This window comes from Phoenix dactylifera, chromosome 11 (genome assembly GCF_051530095.1).
Source record: "Phoenix dactylifera cultivar Ajwa chromosome 11, Ajwa_hap1_PhDact_Kaust_v1.1, whole genome shotgun sequence".
Taxonomy (NCBI): domain Eukaryota; kingdom Viridiplantae; phylum Streptophyta; class Magnoliopsida; order Arecales; family Arecaceae; genus Phoenix; species Phoenix dactylifera.
In genome coordinates this window covers 22,264,341-22,284,539 of record NC_143200.1, presented here as the reverse complement: position 1 = coordinate 22,284,539, position 20,199 = coordinate 22,264,341, and the positions used below count along the sequence as shown (strand labels likewise).

The 20,199-nt window shown below is 41.7% G+C and overlaps 1 protein-coding gene across 3 annotated transcripts; it reads left to right on the top strand.

Moving 5' to 3' along the window:
• The first annotated feature begins 10,293 nt into the window (after positions 1–10,293).
• Positions 10,294–19,539, top strand: LOC103714441 (uncharacterized). 3 transcript variants are annotated; one of them, XM_008801689.5, is made up of 3 exons: positions 10,294–10,640; positions 14,955–15,314; positions 18,056–19,539. In XM_008801689.5, the coding sequence occupies exons 1-3, from the start codon at positions 10,329–10,331 to the stop codon at positions 18,074–18,076; spliced, it is 693 nt and encodes a 230-aa protein (XP_008799911.3). In that variant the 5' UTR covers positions 10,294–10,328; the 3' UTR covers positions 18,077–19,539. The 3 variants fall into 3 exon arrangements, with proteins under 3 accessions (XP_008799911.3, XP_026663370.3, XP_026663375.3); XM_026807569.4 differs by lacking the exon at positions 18,056–19,539 and adding an exon at positions 15,423–17,606; XM_026807574.4 differs by lacking the exon at positions 18,056–19,539 and having other exon boundaries at positions 10,296–10,640; positions 14,955–15,650.
• The last annotated feature ends 660 nt before the right edge of the window (positions 19,540–20,199 follow it).

Below are 20,199 nucleotides of genomic sequence, written 5' to 3'. Positions count from 1 at the left end.
TGTTTCAATTTATGTACCTTTAACACTGCATGCATATCTGAAATGGCAGGGGAATTGCATTTGGCATGCCAAAATATCAAATGATCACTTTGAGCATGAGACACCAGTAGGTGGCCAAAATGTTTTATGTTGTCCCTCCGGATACACCATAGCACAACATGAAGGGAACGAAGTACATGCTGCACTGACCAGCTAATCATTAAAGTTCCTAAAAGAAGTGTACTTGGGGCTTCACAATGCATTCGATCCAACGCACCAACCCGCAGCACGTAGTGCTTCGCGTGCGCTCGCTTCACGCTCGTTGGCATTTTATCCAGTTTGTGGCACGAGCGAACCTTTCCCAATCAAGTTTGGCGAACCGTCCCAGTCGTTCTGAGCTATCCCGGCAATTCATTAGTAAATAATTATTGGAGATAAAAAGAGAAAAAAAAGAAAGAGGAAAACCGGTAGAAGGCCATTAGAGGCCAGCGCCGAGGCAGCAAGTGGAGGCCATGATTGTTCTCTTGGAGTTCGGCTGCTAAAAAAAATTAAAATTTTTAAGTAACGTCGCTCACCGGTTTTACTTAAAAATTGTAAATTTTTTTAGCGGCCGGATTTTTATTTCAAACGAAATAGAAGAACGGCTGCAGTCTCCGTTGCTGTGCTACCGCAAGCCTTCGACGGCACCCTCCGTCGGCATCCATCTCTTTCTCTGCCTTCTTTTTTTTCTCTTATTTATTTTTTTTAATCTCTTTTACTGTATCAATATATGGCGTAGGCTCGTACCGGCTTGTACTATCGAATAATGGGTGTGGTGCCTAGTTTCGCCAATGTTGCTCCCAACGCTCATGCATCCCACATGCTCCACACCTGTCTTCTAACAAGCCGCGTTGCATCGATCATTGTGCAAGCCCAAACCTTCACTTGATGCAACGCATGATGTCGTGAAGCTCTCACTGCAAAGACCGCGGCTGGCTCGTGCACTCATTGTTCTTAGGAAAAAATAATAAAAAGCTGCATAGATAGAGATGATTCAAGTAGAGAAATCATCATGGTTAAGAATCATCATTGGGGTGATGTGGTCCCTCGGCCCCTTGAAGGGCCACCCACTGGGATCTCTTTTCCCGTCCGTCGCTGGGAAGTATGGTGAGCATGCCTATAGCATGAGATCATAAATCCAAGGATCGAGATCTGGTTCAGGTTGTGTACATAGGTCGGCTTTTTCAATGTTTGCGCTAGGGTTCCTGATGCATTGGAAGCAAAAAAATTAAGGCTTCCTTGAAAGCCGAACGGATTTTTCATATGGATGCGCACCATTCTCTATCTGGGTCGCCCTATTTACTGCGCTTGCTGCTTTCTCAACTAGTTCATGTAAGACAGATGGGCACAGTAGGTCAACTTGGAGGCCGAAACTAGGCTAATATTGGCGAAATGTAGGACCCCAACTGATGCCGGACTAACTTTAAAATGAAACAGGAAAAGAGGGGAAAAGAAGGGGGAAGAAGAAGAGAAGAAGGAAAAGGGAGGAGAAGAGAAGAAGAGGAAACGTGGGGGAAGAAATTCTTTAATTCTGCATTAAAAAAACCTAATCAGCTTACAAGTTCCCTTTAAATAGGGCCCCATAAGAACAATTAAAATAAACCCCTTACATAAAATAATTCCCCACAAACAAGCCCTAAAATGAAAATAAGCCCAGAATAAAATAAACCACAAATAAATCCCTAAACACAAATAAACCCAGAAATAACAATAAGCAAATATGCAAATAAAATGGGGACCTAGCTGATGTCCCCATCAACTCCTCCCGGGTGAGAAAAACTCGACTCCGTCGAGTGTAAATCGGGGCGGCTGTCGTACTGCTCCAGAAGATCCGAGTCAAGGCGCGGCAACTCAGCTCGCGAAATCCACGACACATCTGGTTCGGGTCGACCTTTCCACCGAACAAGGTAACGTTGGTAGCTTCCTCTCCTGGTAGAGATAACCTGCTCATCTAATATATGTTCTATGTGTTCTCTGCGTGCATGAAACTGGGGAGGTGGAGGCTCACTAGCAGGTGCTAGAGCAGGGTGATCACCAACAGTGGATGTATCAACAAAAGGGTCAGAAGGAATGAATGTTGATTTCTTGTATGGGACTAAATCTTCAATATTAAATGTCGCACGAATCCCATAGTCTTCAGGAAGATCTACAACATACGCATTCGAACTGATTTTCTTTAGGACTTTGAATGGTCCCGCACTACGAGATTGCAACTTTTTGAACGTCCCCGAAGGAAGTCGTTCAGGTCTAATTCTTACCATGACTGAATCACCTACATTTAATTCTTTATAACGGCGGTGCAAATCAGCAAAGGATTTATATTTTAAGTTATTAGAGTGAATAAGTTTGCTGATCTCCTGATGCAATGAATGCAGGTGTGAAGCAAATGATTGTGCAGACTCAGAGACTCTATGTTGATGTGACATGGGAATCAAGTCTATGGGCTGCCTCGGTTTATATTCATTCACCACTTCGAAAGGACTCACGCCTAAGGACCTATTGACCGAACTATTATATGCAAACTCGACGGTCGGTAACACTAAATCCCAGGTCCTAGTATAGGCCGACGAAAATTTTAATTTAGTGCCAATCATGTGTCCAAGAATTTTCCTAAAGGAACTCACGAATCTAACATCTCTATCAGATATAATAGGTGTTAGAAGGTCAGGAGGTCTAACGACTTCATTGAAATAAAGTTTGGCAATTCTAGAATTGTTAGAAGTCCTAGGACATAGGAGAAAAGGAGCCACATCCGAAAAATGGTCCACAACCATAAATATGGAATCGTGCTTGATATAGGTACGAGGAAGTCCCAACACGAAGCCCATATTGACATCTTGCCATGAGATCGTGGCACTCGACATAAAATCGAAGAGGTCGTTCAGCCTAGGGATGGAAAAACGATACTTAACCATAATTTTATTGGGGGTGCGGAGTGTGGGTATAGCACTGGGGCTCAAACTCTCACGAATATACCCTCGAGTGAGGAGTTTGTCAACTTTACATTTCAGTTCGGTGTGGTCGTTTGGGTTGAGCCTATGATGGGGAAGAGTTGGTACGGATGCTCCAGGAATGAGGTCAATGACGTGCTGGAGGTCACACATCGGAGGAAGTGTATCTGGAAGATCCTGAGAGAAAACAGAGTGAAACTCCTCCAACAGGGAAACTACTGCGGGTGGGTGCTCAGGATTCGACTCCACATTGATAACTCTAGCCACAAGGTTAAACACAGGTGATTGGCTGTCGATATCTTTCATTACCTCGTTCGAAGTAATGATGTGAAGTGATTTATCTTTCCGTAGGGTAGCACTCTTTTTTGTAGAGGCGGGCTCTCGGGGAGGCAATGAGTTCAGTACAATTTTCCGACCCTGGAACATAAAGCTACACGAATTCGAACGTCCATGACGTGTGACGTCCCTATCGTATAACCAAGGTCTCCCTAAAATGACTTGACCTACGTCCATCGGAAGGCAGTCGCACCAGATCTCGTCTTTATAAGATAGGAATTGAATCGGTACAAGGCATCTTTCCGACACCGAGATGGATGTCTTATCTACCCAGGCTACCTTATATGGGTTGGGATGAGGGGTAGATTTCAGGCCGAGGCGGGAAACAACTCCAGACGCAATGGCGTTGATGCAACTCCCGCTATCAAATAGGATTTTGCATGTTTTATCATTGATCTTAAGAAACGTGTAAAATATGGAGGTTCTACGCCAATCTTGTTCGGTCTTGGTTTGAGCTAGAGTATACCGAACCACATGAAGCCTAGGATTTTGGTCATTCCGATCAGTGGGCTCATTTTGGGGTTCAGACTGGATAAACTCTAACCCGGTCTGTTCGTCTCCAAAGTCTTCTACAAAATCCTCGATGTTTGGTTCATAGACTTCTTCGACACATCCAGTCTCCTGGGTTCCTACTTCAAGTTCAGTCATTAGATAGGTCTTGGCATTACATTGGGACGCGATATGGCCAAACTTTTGGCACCTGAAACATTGTGTTTGGCTTCTAGAACGAGGATTGGGACCTAGTATGCCCTTTTCTTTATCATTTGAAGAGTTCTGGACAGGTATCGGGGATGTCCGAATCGGTGCTTGGCTAGGGCCGGGCTGGTTAGAAGGATTGGGAAGCTGCCTGGGTTGTGGGAGGTAGTTTTGATTAGGTCGGGCTCCTGGGGCCATGGGTCGAGGGTCGGTATGCCTCACTACAGGGGCTTGTAAGAAACTATCTACATCTTGAGCCAACTGGTATGCTTGGCCAAGGGTGGTAATCTCTCGGAGGATTAATTCTTTCTGAATCTCCTGGCGGAGTCCTGCCCGGAACCTAGAAAGAGTAACAGTCTCCTCTTCGATTACACCGCACCTCATGTGAAACTCTTCAAATTGTGCAATGTAATCGGCGACGGTTAAAGTCCCTTGAGTTAGTTTCTGCCACCTATCCATAAGGCGTTGTCGGTAAGAGAATGGCAGATACTTCTCATTCAGTTTCTCTTTCATATCCTCCCAAGTGGTGATGCGTGGAAGCCTCTGGGTCTCACGCCGATGTTCAACGTTATGCCAGTACCAGTGAGCTTGCCCAATAAGCTTCATTTTGGCAAACCGTACTTTTCTATCTTCAGGCATATCGTACCACTCAAAATAGTTATCCATGGCTGCTCTCCAATCAAGGTACACGCTCGGCTCTAATTGACCAGCAAATGTGGGGGCTTCTACTCGCACGGTACGAAGTAGTCGCTCGTCAAGATCGCGATGGTGATCAGGATGATGTTGGTTCCTAGGGGGATGGGGAAAAGTTGCCGGCGGTGTGGTCAAACCAAACTCGGGGTAAGCTGCGATTGGGGATGATGGTTCCGGAGGCCTAAGGTGTTGTATTTGAGCACGGATCTCACGTTTGAATTCGTCGTTATCAGCTCGTATTGCAGCTAATTGTTCCAGAATATCTTGTATGACTCTGGGGTCCATGGTGGATGAAGGGGTCTGAGAGTCAGTGAGGAGGTACTCTCTACCACTACGGGTGGGCATACAGGAGCTACTCTAATTGGTGATATGATATGCAATACTACTAATGAACCCTAATTGTCCAAAGGTAATGCAGGACAACCTACTAATGCAACCCACTAATGCAACCTACTATGAATTCGGAAATCAGCAATTTTTTCACAAAAATAACTTAAAATTAAATTTTACTAATTTGTACTTTGGTTATTTCAGAATTAAAGTAGAAAATTAGTCACTATAAGAAGTTAGGTTGCAAACACGTTTTACAGTCATACAAAGTCTGAAAGTAATCTGATCTATGGATGTTGATGATGTCCTGACACTAAGGTGTGCTAATTTAATATTTAGATTTAATTGGTAGGTAGGACAGGTGTGGTGAAAAATGTTCTAGGTTTTGCAGTTTGACAAGAAAATAAGTTTCAAAACAGGGCTGTCATGCAAGAGAACTAGAACATATTTAAATAAGCAAGTCCAAGGGAGGAAGAACCTATTACCTGTGGCAGATACAGCCAATCAGAATCAGGTACTCGTGGGCTGGGGCGACGGTCGGGACGCAGTGAGTCGGGTCGTCGGATGGCGTGAATCTGGTCGCGTTACAGCAACTGGGGGCCTGCTGAACCTGTCAACTTTGGGGTATACCGTATGGTGTGGCTAGCGGGCCTGTAAATGAGGAAGGCTTGTGAGTTGATCCTTGAATCAGTGGCGGGCCCTGCAGTCAGTTGGGCCGCAGGTGCTACGGTGGATCGGGAATCAGTGGCGGGCCCTGCAGTCAGTTGGGCCGCAGGTGGCTCAGTGGATCAGGCGCGATGGAGCTCGAGTGAAGGAGAAAACTGGGACCGAAAGGGCAGTGGAGAGAAAAGGGGAAAGGTGGAGGCGGTGGTCTGGTGCAGCGGCAAGCGGAGGTGGGCGTAGCGGCGGGGCGTGGTGGAGTAGAGAGAAAAGGGGAAAGGTGGAGGCGGTGGTCTGGTGCAGCGGCAAGCGGAGGTGGGCGTAGCGGCGGGGCGTGGTGGCGTGGCTCAGTGGAGGGAGAGACGATGACAATCGGAGGAAGCGGGCGGACTCGGGTGGTGTGTTAGCTGCCCAACGGCGTCGCAGCTGGTTCGGGCGGCGTAGCGGAGGGGTTCAGGCGATGGCGGATCTCGGCGGCGGCAGGAAGCGGCACGGGCGGAGGCGGCGACGGCGCAGCGACACGAGCGGCACGGGCACAGGGGCGGCGCGGGCTCGGGTGACGGAGGAAATGGCGTCGGCGGCAGAAACGGCACGGCAGAGGCGGCGAGGAGGAAACGGCGGAACGGTCGGTGGTGGCGCTGCAGGCAGAGCTCGGCGACGGCGGCGAAGGAGGCGGTGGAAACCCTAGGGTTTCCTCTTCGGCAGAACAGAGGTTAGGTTTTTTTTTTTTTTTTTAGGAACACGTGCAGGTCACGTGATCCGAAGGGATTTTTTTTTTTTTTTTTTAACTTACCGGATGTGAACCGGGCTATCGGGTTTGGGGTAACGGGTTTAGAACTTACCTGTTACCGTAACTCCTTCTTCAACCTCCCGATCGACTCGGGAGGGCGTTCCGGCCGCTTCGGCGGTGGTTGCGGAGCGGCCGAACTGAACGGCGACGGAGACTCCGTTGTCGGCAACAGGCGGCGGCTGGTCGTGGTGGCGGCCGGAATCTTGCGCGCGGTGGTCGGCGGGTGCGTCGACAGTGCCGAGGGACAAGGTGGCAAACAGATCGACGACGCTCTTCCTCTTTCCGGCAGCGGGAGTCACACGCGGTCCTTCAACGCGCTCCGGTGTCCGTGGTCGACGTATGGCGTAATACTCGTGCGGCCACAGAAATCCCGGAATCCGGCGACGCTCGGCCATACACCGGTGGTGGCACGACGGTGAAGACGCGGCAGAGGTGGTGGTGGCGTCGGTTGCAGGCTCCGGTGGAGGGCCAGAGGTGGCGCTGCAGGGAGGCCTCCGGGGAATCTGATGGAAAGAGGTGGTTGCGGCAGGGAGGGGCACAGTGGAACTGCTCGGCCACAGGGGAGCTTCCTTTTTTTTTTTTTTGTGTGTGTGAAGCTGACAGAGGGAAGGAGAGGAACCGAGAGAAGCTCGGTGAATCAGGGTTGATCCCTTTGTCCCCTTTTGGTGAAAACCGAAAGAACGATCTTTTTTTTTTTTTTTTTGAACAGGCTGACAGAGGGAAGGCCCTGTTCTCCTTGAAGCACTGTGAGAACTAATGGGGAAGGAGGGCTGTTGTTGGATCGGGGCTTTGGCAGCAGGGGCAAAACCAGCCTTGCTCTGATACCAAGTTGATGCCGGACTAACTTTAAAATGAAACAGGAAAAGAGGGGAAAAGAAGGGGGAAGAAGAAGAGAAGAAGGAAAAGGGAGGAGAAGAGAAGAAGAGGAAACGTGGGGGAAGAAATTCTTTAATTCTGCATTAAAAAAACCTAATCAGCTTACAAGTTCCCTTTAAATAGGGCCCCATAAGAACAATTAAAATAAACCCCTTACATAAAATAATTCCCCACAAACAAGCCCTAAAATGAAAATAAGCCCAGAATAAAATAAACCACAAATAAATCCCTAAACACAAATAAACCCAGAAATAACAATAAGCAAATATGCAAATAAAATGGGAACCTAGCTGATGTCCCCATCACCAACTTTATGCAACTCTGCATGAACTGGGACATACAGGGGGGCCTAAGGTTATTTTGTCTTTGAGGCATTCCCTGCAGTGGGCTGACTTAAGGCAAACTCACAATGGGAGCCCTTTTTTTTCTATTTTGTCTTTGAAGCCTTTTCTGCAGTGGATCTTCTTTGGGCTGGAGCCTTAGGCGACCGGGTCGCCTAAGTCGCCTAAGGATTGGCCCGGCCCTGCATGTAGGTTCTAACCTTAGCACTGGTTCTAGAGTGCTCGAAAATGGCACGAGAACCAGGTCAAATCGCAGCCTGATCTCGGGTCTCTTGCTGGGTTTGGTCTGGATCAGCATTGGGCTCGGATATTTAGACAAAGGTAGAGCGTGGGCTCAGCCCGAACTCGGTTTGAAAATGGGGGTATATTTTTATGAAACTTGAGATATTTTCATAAATCCTAAAGAAATATTTTTTACATATTCAAATCTATTTAGATCATGCTGGTATTCAGATACGCTCAACGAGGACCTTGACACATCTGGTTCATGCGCTTTGACATGCATCTAGGTTTCTCATGCGCTTAAATAAAATTAGAATAATTTGGATTGTGCTGGTTTTGGTTCAACTGAAACTAGTTTTGATCTTTAGATTTCATTTTCGTAATATTCGTATGTTAGCTTATATGTTATATAAGTATTTAATATTACCACAATTAACTTGCAATCTTTTACCAGTGAAAAAGGATGAATAGCTTATATTTCTAACTTTATTAATTGAGTTTGTGGCTACTGTGACTGTCTGAACTCTATGCCTTTCTTTTCTTTTCTTCTCTCTTGTGTTATTGTTCTATCATTTGTAGACTATTTAGGTGGCCTTCTTGGATTTGTTCTTTCTTCGATACATAATAGACTTCAATGTCGTTGTTGGAGGAAAAACGAATTGCCCTGAAACACGTGAACGCATCATCGGCACGTAATTGAAGGCTTCCGATCCCGAGACACCCGATCTCGACATCCCCAACCTCAAAACGCCAAGCCGACCTCAGGAAGTCGACCTTGCCGTTCACATGCTGCGGCCACACCCTGCGACAACCTCACCGCACCATGCTTCACTCGCCAGCCATGCCGCGACATGTCAACCAGTGACTATGCCCTAAACGACTGTCAGCAATTAATGCGCATGGCCTCCACAGATCTCCGGCTTACTCAACAATTAATGCACGTGGTCTCCATGGATCTCCGGCCTACTCAAAATCTCAGGCCATCCACGGCAACCAGTTGACTCACTCAACTACACCCAGTCACCCACAACAACTCAATGGCTCCAATCTAGCCCTCCACGGCAGGGCATTAATTTACACGATCATGCTCAATCATGACGATAACTCATTTAATTCGTCCAGTCGAATCACAGGTAACCCGGTACCCCTCCTATAAAAGGGGAACCTCCCTTCCGGAAAGGGATCTCTGACTCTAGTTTCTACATACAAAACTCTCTCTTTCTCCACAAAAGTCTCCTCTGACTTAAGCATCGGAGGGCCGGCGCCGGGAACCCCGACCACCGGCTTCTTGTAGGTTTTCCGGAGGACGCAGCCCGCCGACGTACCGCCACCCGCCATCTCCTGCCAGAGCTCCTCCTTCTTAGCCAGTGGTCGCCCTCGGGTCAAATTTCTAGCAACAATCGTAAATATAATAAGCTAGTGAAATGGTATATTTGCCATATTAAAGTGTCTTCTATAGTTGCGCACCTAGGCTGGTTTTAGGTTGAGACCCGAGAGGGTTCGAGTCAGCGTTATGTGCATGAGTAGAGTAGAGTGTGATACTTTAGCGTTATGTTCAAATCAAAGCCCAACCAGGCCCACTTATGTGCGTGCATGAGTGTGATACTTTAAGCTTCTCTCTATATGAGGAGGAATTATTTTTGACCATTACAGCAAAAGTTGCTATATTTGTTTTATTACAAAGGGCACTCTTCTTGATGACGTGCATGCCTTGCAGGGCACCGCTTGCTAGATGTTTGATGACATCTTCATTGAGATCAAACAACGGTAGTTATAATCCTCCAAGGCAAGAGTAGAGTGTCAAAGCATATGACTTCATTATTCTAAATATCTGATTATGTTTTTTTGGTGAAGCAAGAAAATTTATAATCGCTAGCATGGTGGTTAATCAGCATCTTAATTATAATATAAAATAGTTTAACTTTTACTATATATAAAGCAAATTTTTGATGAAATCCCAATTATATGTAAATTTGAAGATTCACAGCCTCGCATATCGCATGATCTACTCGGAAAGCAAAGTAGATAAGAAAGGGGGAAGTGTATCTAAACTCTTGGTGAAACCTAGAGGTTGGCTTTTTTATTTTTTTAAGATTAAAATTTTAACCAAACATCGGGTAGAATTTGATTGATGTGAGTAAAGAGAATAATTTCTTCAGCATAATGAGAAATTATTTTCTACACTACATGCGTAGTGTAGCCCATCGCGATGCATCAAACTATGTACTTGATGAATGAGATTTGTAAGGATGAGTGGTTGTGATTGGATGTGTGCATGACCTAAAAAACAGTTTTGCGAGAATAATTTTATATATTTTTATAATATATGAATTTTTCTGATAAAAAATAAAAATATGCTCAAATAATTAAATTCATCCGCCTTACCAAAGAAAATGAAACTGAAAAGAGGGGAGAATGTCGGGAACCCTCGAATCGATTCAAAAGGGAAAGGGGGGTATAGACTATAGAAGGAGGAGCCACGAGAAGGTTTCGTCATTTCGCAGTCACCGTGTGTCGAAAACCATACTGGAAGGAAACCGATCAAAAACGATGGACGCCGCGGAGACCGACATGACGAGCGGTAGTGGGGATATGGAGGAGGATACAGGTGGCGGGCCGGCCGCCGCCGCCGGCCGCCGCGTCGACGCCCACGACAGCGCTTGGAGTCTACTCCCCTTGGCCCGCCAGCTCATCGACCAAGGCAAGCCCTCGCTCGCTCTCCAAGCCGTAAGCGCTCTCTCTCTCTCTCTCTCTTCCCACATACATACATACCCACATACATGTGAAAAATCAATTTTTTTTCTTTTGAAGAATTCGAAAAGGACGAATTTTAGTTATCTTTTGATCTGTTGGTTTACTTGGTTTGTCATTTTATGGAGTTATAGCTGAAGTTACGAATAAGAAGGGAAGGGTATTGTTTATGTGACATTTTTGTTTATTTTTGAGCCATTTATCCTCTACTCGTAATTTGGTTCCTAATGGCATTGCTCAATCTTGTGACAGGGGTCAGGGCTATTAAAAATTTATTTGGAATCTTTTTGAGACTAGTTCTTTTTTAATTTCTTTTTACAGAGTTTTATTATGGTATTTGATTTGTTTGGCTGGAATAATTTGATGAATTTTTATCTAGTCCAACCAGTTTTGGGTAACAAATTAGAAATTTGAACTATGTACACTTAGGGAAAGAGACGAGTTAATTAAAGTATTTCTTAATGGATACATTTTTGTTCTTGTTATGGAGTGTGTGCCTGGGTTGTGGGCTGGAGGATTAGTAAAAAGAAAGGTAGGAGAAATCTCTGAATGGAAGTATTGCAATGGGATTTTACAATGCATATCGTGATGATGACTAGGGCTTTAAAGTTTATAACGTGAATCAAGTGAAGCTGAATTTATGGATGGTGATCATGGTTGTTAGGTAGAGGTGTCATGCTAGATTCGCTCTTGATTTGGTAAGAAAATATAAACCATTATAATATTATGTTCGGGATCTTGAAATGGAGAATTAAGGGCTGTATAGTTGGGTGGGATCTTAAATGAGCATATGAGCTGAATAAACCAGTTTGTCAGATTTTATGTTGTGGACTATGGGCATGAGGCTTTTCTCCTATTCACAAATAATCTAGTTATTTGATTTTCTTGAAAGTCAGGCATTTAGTGTTCCTGATGTAGAGATCCAACTTGAGTGCTATTTGGATGCCTTGTGCACCTGGAAATATATCAAGGGAGGAATAATGTTAAAGATTGAGTACATGGGAAGAGGTTAAAATATTGAATAAGAGGTTGTACAAAGAAAGAATTTGTTGTACAAAGAAAGCTAGAGTTAGGCCTTATGAAGAAGACTGCTTGATTTTTCATAAGCAAAGGTTTAAATGTAGTAACACTGGAATTCAATACTAAAATGGTTATAAAGCTTCCCATGACAAACAGTCTGATTTCATTATAGGGAAATATGATTGAAATGAGATTGTGCAGCTAGTCTCCTTTAAAGCAAAGGAGCAACATGTTCTTGGACCTAGAATAGGATATTGTAAAGGATTTGTATGCTGTAATGGAGGATTTCATTTATATAAGAACAAGTGGTTGGATTGAGATTTGCAGTTTGTCTTTGGAAAGATACCTGTCCGTTATGCTTTTAGTTATGGGTCCTTTTGTTTTTACTTTACATGTTACTTAATCAAGTTCAACAAAATCAAAAGCTTCCTTTCAAGTGATATTTAAGTAAATAACTGCATCCTAAATTTAGCTAGCAAAATATTCCTCCTACTATTTTTATTTCTAGATGTTTGATCTAACTCCTTGTGGTTCTGTTCTCCTCAAAGATTCATGGAGTGGCTGATGAGGGTGTCAGAGGTGCCAATTGTTTTTCCTGACGAGCAAGCCAAGTTGTCAGGAGATGACGAGTATGAACAAATAAGAGTCTAGAACTTTGACCACAAGCAAGCGCTTGTCTCTCAAGTCTGAAGACAATTTTAAGAAAGATGGGCTTCTCTATAGTACCCTACCAGAGCAACGTCGTTCTCCTTGTCAATGTACATGGACTTGGATACAAGTTTCACGTACTGGTATTTGTTGATTTGTTGGGTCTTTCTATTTTTTAAAATTTTCTGATAATCTGATACCTTAGAGAGAGGCCTATATCTATTTCTAAGTTTTAGGTGCAGATCCTTTGGGCATAAACCAAAGGATCTGGGTAATGTAAGCTTCTTGTTACTATTATTAATGCAAATTCCGAACTTTGGTTGCTCCCTATCTCCATAAATCATGATCTGACAAGATCTTGCACCAATGATTTGTCTGCTAAGGTCAAAGAGCTTGCTATTTTTGAAATACTAGTACAGTAGTAAAGAAAATAATGTCTAATTCAATTAAATAAAGGGTTCAAATCTTAGATGAAACTAGTTCCAACTAGCCAATCACTGTCATTTCAGCATTTTCAAACCATCTCATTGGCTTGATTTATATGACTCACAGCTGAAAGCTGAGCTCATATCTATCTAACATGTTTGATGGAGAGGTAGATAATTGCGAAAGGATGGGGGTTGCTGGTCTGGAGCAAAAGTGACGAGAAAAGGTGGAGAGAGACAGAGAAAGTTGACCAAATGGTAACACTCAAATACCAAAAGCTACTGAAATGGATGTCCCTTCTTTGGTCATTTGAAATTGCAAGGGCTCTATCCCCATCCCTTCTGCTAGCACTTGGAGCAGCCTTGATGCCCTTGTTGCCATGTCTGTGTGGCCTTAAGGGTAATAGGGGCCGTTAGACATTAAATCAGATGTCAAAGGAAGAAAATGTTGGTACACAGATGCGGGAAGGCTATTTTGCTAAAAGTATTGGGGATAAAGGTTGTTTAGTAAAATATTTTAAACAATTGTTACTTTGAAAAAAGAAGCTCAAATTTTTATAATTGAATCCTTGGATTCCTTTTCTCGTGTCTGTGAATTATCATCTCCTGTCCTTGTTTGGTCTAGTTCATTTGATTATTAATGAGTGAGGTGTTTTGTATACACCTTGTAAAACTAAAGAATGGATTTACAATATAATCACACTGTATTATGTTAACCGAGCTCTGGAAATCTATTTTATTAAAGTTTTTCTACAGAAATGGATGTTATGCATGTATTAGGGCTCTCTGAAGGAGTGGCACGTAAATCAAGGATGTTCAATGTTACAAAGGAGTACATTGTGGTGGCCCATTGTATTATGATAAGTTTCTTCTCCTACCTCAGTGGTGGTGCCTATGGTATGCAGGCTATCTGGTACATCAAACAAAACAAATATACTAGAAGATGGTGTAGCAGGGGCATAGTCTTGTCCTCTGGAGGGCCAACATATGAAGCATAAAAACATTCATTGTTGCTTATCTGATAAGAAAAGAATTAACTAACTTTATATTGTGCAACCTAATTGTGTACTTTCCCACATTTCATAGTTTTTCATATTATTGCTTGCTTATTAGATGGTTTAAAGGAATTTTATACAAGTGTCAATACATTAGGAATCACTAAAACCGTCATAATTCCCTCTTTTTTACCTAAAAGCATACTTGACTAGAGATTTAATTTTTTTTTCTAACTATATGACATCATATAATAAATAAACAATAAAAAAATCCAATACATCATGACATCATTCTAAATAAAAGTGAGGGTGAATACAATAGTTCCCTCTAAATCCTTGCAATGTGACAAAAGATTTGAGAACGATGAAAATTTAAAATTCAAATTTGTGCCTTTAGCCATAGTTCTTTTCTAGAGAGCCGGGGGTGGGGGGTTATTGCCTGGAATTATGGGTTATTGCTGCATTTATCTTTTTCCTTTTCATGTATATATTAGAAAGATAATATGATGGCTCTGTAGTAATGCTTTTTATGTGATTTACTTGAAAGAAAGAAGCATTAGATGGATGGTTGTGATCCCATCAATCATCATTGTTTGGAGTAAATTGTGTATTTACTGAAGGAATAGTGTGTGAGAGAAGCTAGATGCCTCTCACATATATTAGAGAGAGAGAGAGAGATGTGTGTGAAATGGGGCTTGAAGAGATACTAGGGGGAATGGTAGAAAATTGGGTTGGGCTGAAAGAGAGAAGATTTTTATAACCCAATGAGATTACAATTGCCAAAAGTTCAAGGAATTAAGGGGGTATCCGGCAATATCTTAGAAGACGGGCCAGTTCTTTGGAGAGAACATAGCTGGGATGCCATATGAATGAGTTTAAGGCGGCCATATTTTAACTAAGAAATTTCACCAACCCCCCTCCGCATCTCCCCCCCAACCAACAAAAAACAAAGGGCCAGATTGTTAAAATAGACATCTAAGGAAAGATAACTGAAGTTAGCAGCAGCTGAATTGATCCCTTCAGAAACATGAGCGACCATGTTCATTGGAGGCAAAAAATATTTACATCTTAAAAATTTTATAGGATGATGTATCTTTGGGGGCAGTTTCCTTGTGTTTAATTATGAATACTTTGTATCTCCTAATTTAACTGCCCAATCATAAGGATTCCTGTCAAGTTCTGACCGGAAAAGTGGGAAACAGGTAATGGCAGCCATGAGATCTAAAGGTGGAGAACAAGCTGTCTTCCACACTCTGAACTGTGCCCGTGAGCTCTACAAGAGCAAAATGCAGGCTAATGCTGCTGTGGATGAACTGGCCTCCTTGTTTGCAGAATGTGCTATAGCTGAAGCACAGCCTCTAAGATCTGACCTACCACCACCTTGTGCAGCTGTTCCTTCCATTCTGCTTGATGGCAATGGCCCCTCCATGCTTGCAATGAGTGGGAGGAAGCAGATTATGTTGGATGCCTTTGCAGATGGGAGCAGCTTTATTTGTTTGCAGTGCGGGGGCCTTGTCAGTAATCTACGCAAGAAGGAACATCTGTCATACTGGTGCGGCCAGGTCTGATCTCAGTAACATGACTTTCTTGCATTTCTGCTGTTATCTGTGTGCATGTATCATCATTGTCATCATCAACAGCATGACCATAATCATATAAACAATGATCAGGTGTTATTTGCCCAATTGCCTAGTCCATATTCCAGACTGTATGATGCACATGACTCTATTAGTGGATAGATCATGATTCAAAAGTGCAGTAGACTGTTGGAAACTTGTGTTTTCTGCTGAAAGCTTTCGAGCATGCTTGCACGTGTACACTGTATAAAACAGCAGCAGTTGTATATGGCTGGTTCTCCAGCTAATTAAGTTATAACACTAGAGGAAGATTTCTTGATCCATGGTCTTCTTCAAACTCTTGCATTAAGTGCAACAGAGCCTGGAGGCAGTTTGCTGCCTCACTGAAATAGAATTGCTCAGGCTATCAAGGTGAGTACAGCATTTAAGCAACTTCTTGGTTCAATTCCAAGTTATGAACAAATCATTTATAAGTTTTATCAAAATTGCATTGATTAAAATTTTCCCAATAAACACTTGTTTTAAGGAGCCACCAATCTCAGATAGAAGCTCTTTTTGAGCAGGAAAGTCATTCATGTGCTAGTAAGCAGTTCCATGGCCAAGTGACAGTTCTCCAAGCTTTGATTAGTGTTTGGCTGCAATGCCGAGGTGCTGCTTTTCAGCTTGATCAGCACTACATGGGTTGTTAAAGATCATCCTCTTGACTTCTAAAGCTGGGTTTTTGATTAATCTCTAAGATGAACATGGACCTGTTTCTATTGAACTAAGCCTGCTGGAATTGCCAATGGGAGTAACAAACTCATTCAGTTCTTAAAATGGTTGCTACCTCTGCTGTGCAACTATTTGAAACGATCTCATTAGCTATCCATACTATGTGGAAATTACACCTACAATTTTTAGAGTTTTACTTAATTCTCGAAGGTTCTGAATATATTTGGTTGGCTGCTGCCGAGATTGATATTTATTAGGTTCCTTCAGTCTGTTCAATGAGTTATGTTGCTTTGGCTATTAGAATGGGGTATGTCTTGTTTGTGTCTTCTGGGGTTAACTGTCATTGGCATGGTTAGTTGGACACTGTTAATTGAGCTTGGGTTTACGGCATGTTAATTAAATTTATGTAAGAAATATTAGGTTTGGGTTTAAAGTGTTAACTACGTCTACTGGAAGCATTAACTGGATATGGATTATTGGGTTAATGGAACCCATTTTGGGGTTGGGAATATCTGGAGATAAGGATAAAGGATAATTTCAGTTATGTATCAATGACGTCTTAGATAACAAAGGCTTGTTGGGTTATGGTTGGAATATCAAAATCAATTGTTACCAGCTATCTGCTTATTTGATTCATGTGACAGAGCAAAGAGAAGTTTGATGGATGGCATGGCTATTACTCCACCAGGCTATGATATGTACATGACTGATTCAAGAGATAAAAATTTCATGTTGGCTCAAAAGGAAGGGCTACTGGATACATGGCTGTAATCCTGAATGAGAGCTATACATAGATGAGTTAACAATGGTGTTATTATCTGCAAGAATATAACGGAAGTGTTGTGATCATACAAATTGGCAAAAGACTAATTCTAGATGGCACTGAAGTTCACAAGTGTGAAGCATGTGTTCAAGACCATAACTTCTTGAGAAAGGCCAGGAAAATGTTGCATTCGACCATTGATGAAGCTCTTAATAGAGAAAGGCTTACTTTGTATCAGCAGGCATGGTGTCACTGACAAACAAAGTAACAACAACAGATGATTAAATCGTGTTCATTTTGTTGAGCAAACAAAAATTCAACTTGCCTTAGTCTTTTCTTTTCAAATTTTTATTTTATTCTCGTCTATTGTTCCTCAGAAATTTTGTGGTTATTTCAGAATGCTCTGTTTGATTCTGAAAATTATATTATTTTATTCTTTAAAAAATTATGGTGGGTGGAATGGAGGAAATTGAGGTTTGAGCAAGTGTAGCAGCAGTAATATATGGTTCAAGAAATTATCAAAAGACTTGGTGTTTGGCGTTGGAGGTTCCCCATAATTCCTTGTGGTGATCTTAAATCGGTGTTAAAAGAATAAACATCTTTCAGTCTATAGTGTGGATCCATGATTTTCTGTCAGACAATATTTCCTGCCCAAAGGCTGTGGTGGAGGTTGCTGCCTGAAAGCTGTGTTGTGGGATATTCATAAAATTGTTCATGAAAACTGGTGCATAATCAATTCCCCTTGGTATGCTCAAATTTCTTGAATCCAACTTATGGTCAATGGTGGGACCTAAAACTCCGAACAGTTTTGAGTAATTATATCCCATATATCAAAGAGAAAGGTTATGCTTGGTTGAGTGATTTTATCGAAACATAAAAGTTCCAGAGTACTGGAAAGAGTATCACTACATTTTTTTTGAGTATTACCATATTCTTTCTAGTCTATGACATAATCTTGCTTGTGGTTTTCTGTTACTTTGTTGAATTTCTAGATTTTAAAGCGGGATATGGTGCTTGGTTTTAAATTTGTTGCAGATATCTTTTGTATTTTTGTTTCTGGAGGCTATCTTATTGTACAAACTGGATGTTTGGAAGTTTGTCTAGAAAGCCTATTGTGGAGTTGCAACCACTATTGCATACGTAACAAATTAGAAACAATCTCATGATGATCTAGTGATGATGAAAGTTTTTAGATGTAAAACATTACCCCTCCAAAGATTTTAGTACTAGGGTGTTTGCTGTGTATGCTCAGATGGAAATTCTGCGCTATTGAACCTGCAAGCAGGACTCCTAAATATGCATCGTTCTATATGAAGGCCTGTCAACCGTTACGCCTTAGTGGTAACTCGTCATGAAGTCATCTATGGAGATGTCAACAGAATAGCTGAAATCTTAGAAGGCTTCAGACTCTGAGTTCTCTTCTTATAAATGAATCGTTTACTTGATGAGCTATCAGAGCGGTATGCTGCCTTTTTCTTGCTTGAAGTATGTTGTTGCTGATCTGGAAAAGGCTTCTTATTTCTCGACACAGACAAAAAAATAATGAAGAAAATCATTTATGCATGGAATTCAGAATAAAAGAAACATGTTTCCTGATTTATCAGCTATACATACATACATACATAGATGATGAATAACTGGTAAACTTGCTGTATGAAATTTATTGAAATGAATGATTATGAAACAGTGCTGTCTTTAGTGTCATTGATGATTACATAAACTGCAAATATATATTTTTAACATCGCTCGTACGCCATTCTGTGCTGGTGATCACAGAGCAGAGAATTAGTCAAACTTGGAAAATATGACCGGGGCAAGGAAACCAGATGACATTAAACTTGTTACTAATAAGTCAAGTCAGAGGACGTGAAATGGTCTCAAATGCTTTACCAACTCCAGTTTTATACTTATATCCTGGTCCTCGTTTTCTTGGCTAGTTTAATTGATACAAAACTAGAGGACAGGTTACTAAATCCCCTATATAATGTGATGAGTTATTATGATGGCGCTTATGATATGTTAAACAGAAACTTTCTGATCTATAATTAAGGGGGAAGGGGACCGAGCATTTTCTAGTCTGTTGTTTTGATCGCCTGATACCTTACGGTCGTTCAGTTTGAGCAAGTATTCTAGTTTTCCTTGCTGGTCTTATCAGACAAGCATCAATGAGCATTGTGTCCTAAAGCATCAATGAGCATTGTGTCCTAAAGCATCAATGAGCTTGGTTCTAAAATGGTTTTAAAATGGGGCCATAGCTACGTATTACTTATGGCCTGTCAACTGCTGTGACATTAAAATGGACCATATCTTAGATTATAATGGACCAATTAAATTTTAAAATTAATAATCTGTAATGTAGCAGCGGATGCTATAAATGAAATAGCTTGCTATGCAACGATTATTTGCTGTTATAATTAAATATTAAGAATATTAATAGAAAAAATAGTGATTTTTTCTGATCTTAATTATACTATTTGCAAAGAAAGTATTATCACTTTTTATAATCATCAGGTCATATTTTAAAGAAAAAATGTATCATATTCGTAATAGGTAAACTTTGGAATGGTCAGATAATTACCATTGTCATGGCTGTTATACTTTCATTTTCGTGGCAGTTACAATACGCATATGATGGATTCATGCTATAAAAATATGTAACATTGCACAAGTGCTTTGAAATTATTGGGTGAGAAGGCAGAAATTATTCCAGTGGTTGTTTGAATTTTATAAGTAAAATACTGGGTCAACATCTCCTATTTTAGGTGTACCAAAGAAAAAAAAATGCAGTTTACGATTTTTTATTATTTCTTAGAGATTTATATGATCCCATTGGCCTCTTGTACGTGGTTTTGAAAATAAAAATGTAGGCGAACCCTTAATAATATAAGGGGAGTGTGGAGATGTTTGTCAACACGCGTGCAGCAAGGTATAATCTTTCTTTTTCTTTATTTTAGGTGGTAACGGGATGAACATCAACAAAACTAGGATGCCAAATTGGTGCAACCAGAAAGATCCGTAATTAAAAGAAGAAAAGCGAATAGAATTTTAGACTGGGTCGCCTCTTACGTAGTTTGGCACTCTGAAGAGATTTTTTGGACTAGTATCATGAAAATTTTTTCTTCCTTATATCATTTTATTGCTTTTGACTTAGCAGGCCGTACTCATGTGAGAGTTATTTGAATGCCGTTCTTATCAAAAAAAAAAGAAAAAAAAATAGAGAAAGGTAGGCTATGGCAGCCCTGGCAATCTGCATCACCACTATGTTTACCATTTTGGCCAGCCAAATTGGCTGGCTAATTCTTTCTCTGAGAAAATGGGAGGCATTGAAGTAGGTGCCAGACGTTCTTATGTTCCATATATCAATCTGCATTGGATTGGCTTCAGAAATACCATTGT

What these genes read in the sequence shown, in the direction of transcription:
- LOC103714441 (XM_026807569.4), top strand. Translation starts at nt 10,329, where the DNA reads ATGTCGGGAACCCTCGAATCGATTCAAAAGGGAAAGGGGGGTATAGAC. An exon ending in CCTCGCTCGCTCTCCAAGCC is followed by an intron (nt 10,641 to 14,954) that starts GTAAGCGCTCTC and finishes AGTGGGAAACAG; the next exon opens with GTAATGGCAGCCATGAGATC. An exon ending in TGTCATACTGGTGCGGCCAG is followed by an intron (nt 15,315 to 15,422) that starts GTCTGATCTCAG and finishes AACAATGATCAG; the next exon opens with GTGTTATTTGCCCAATTGCC.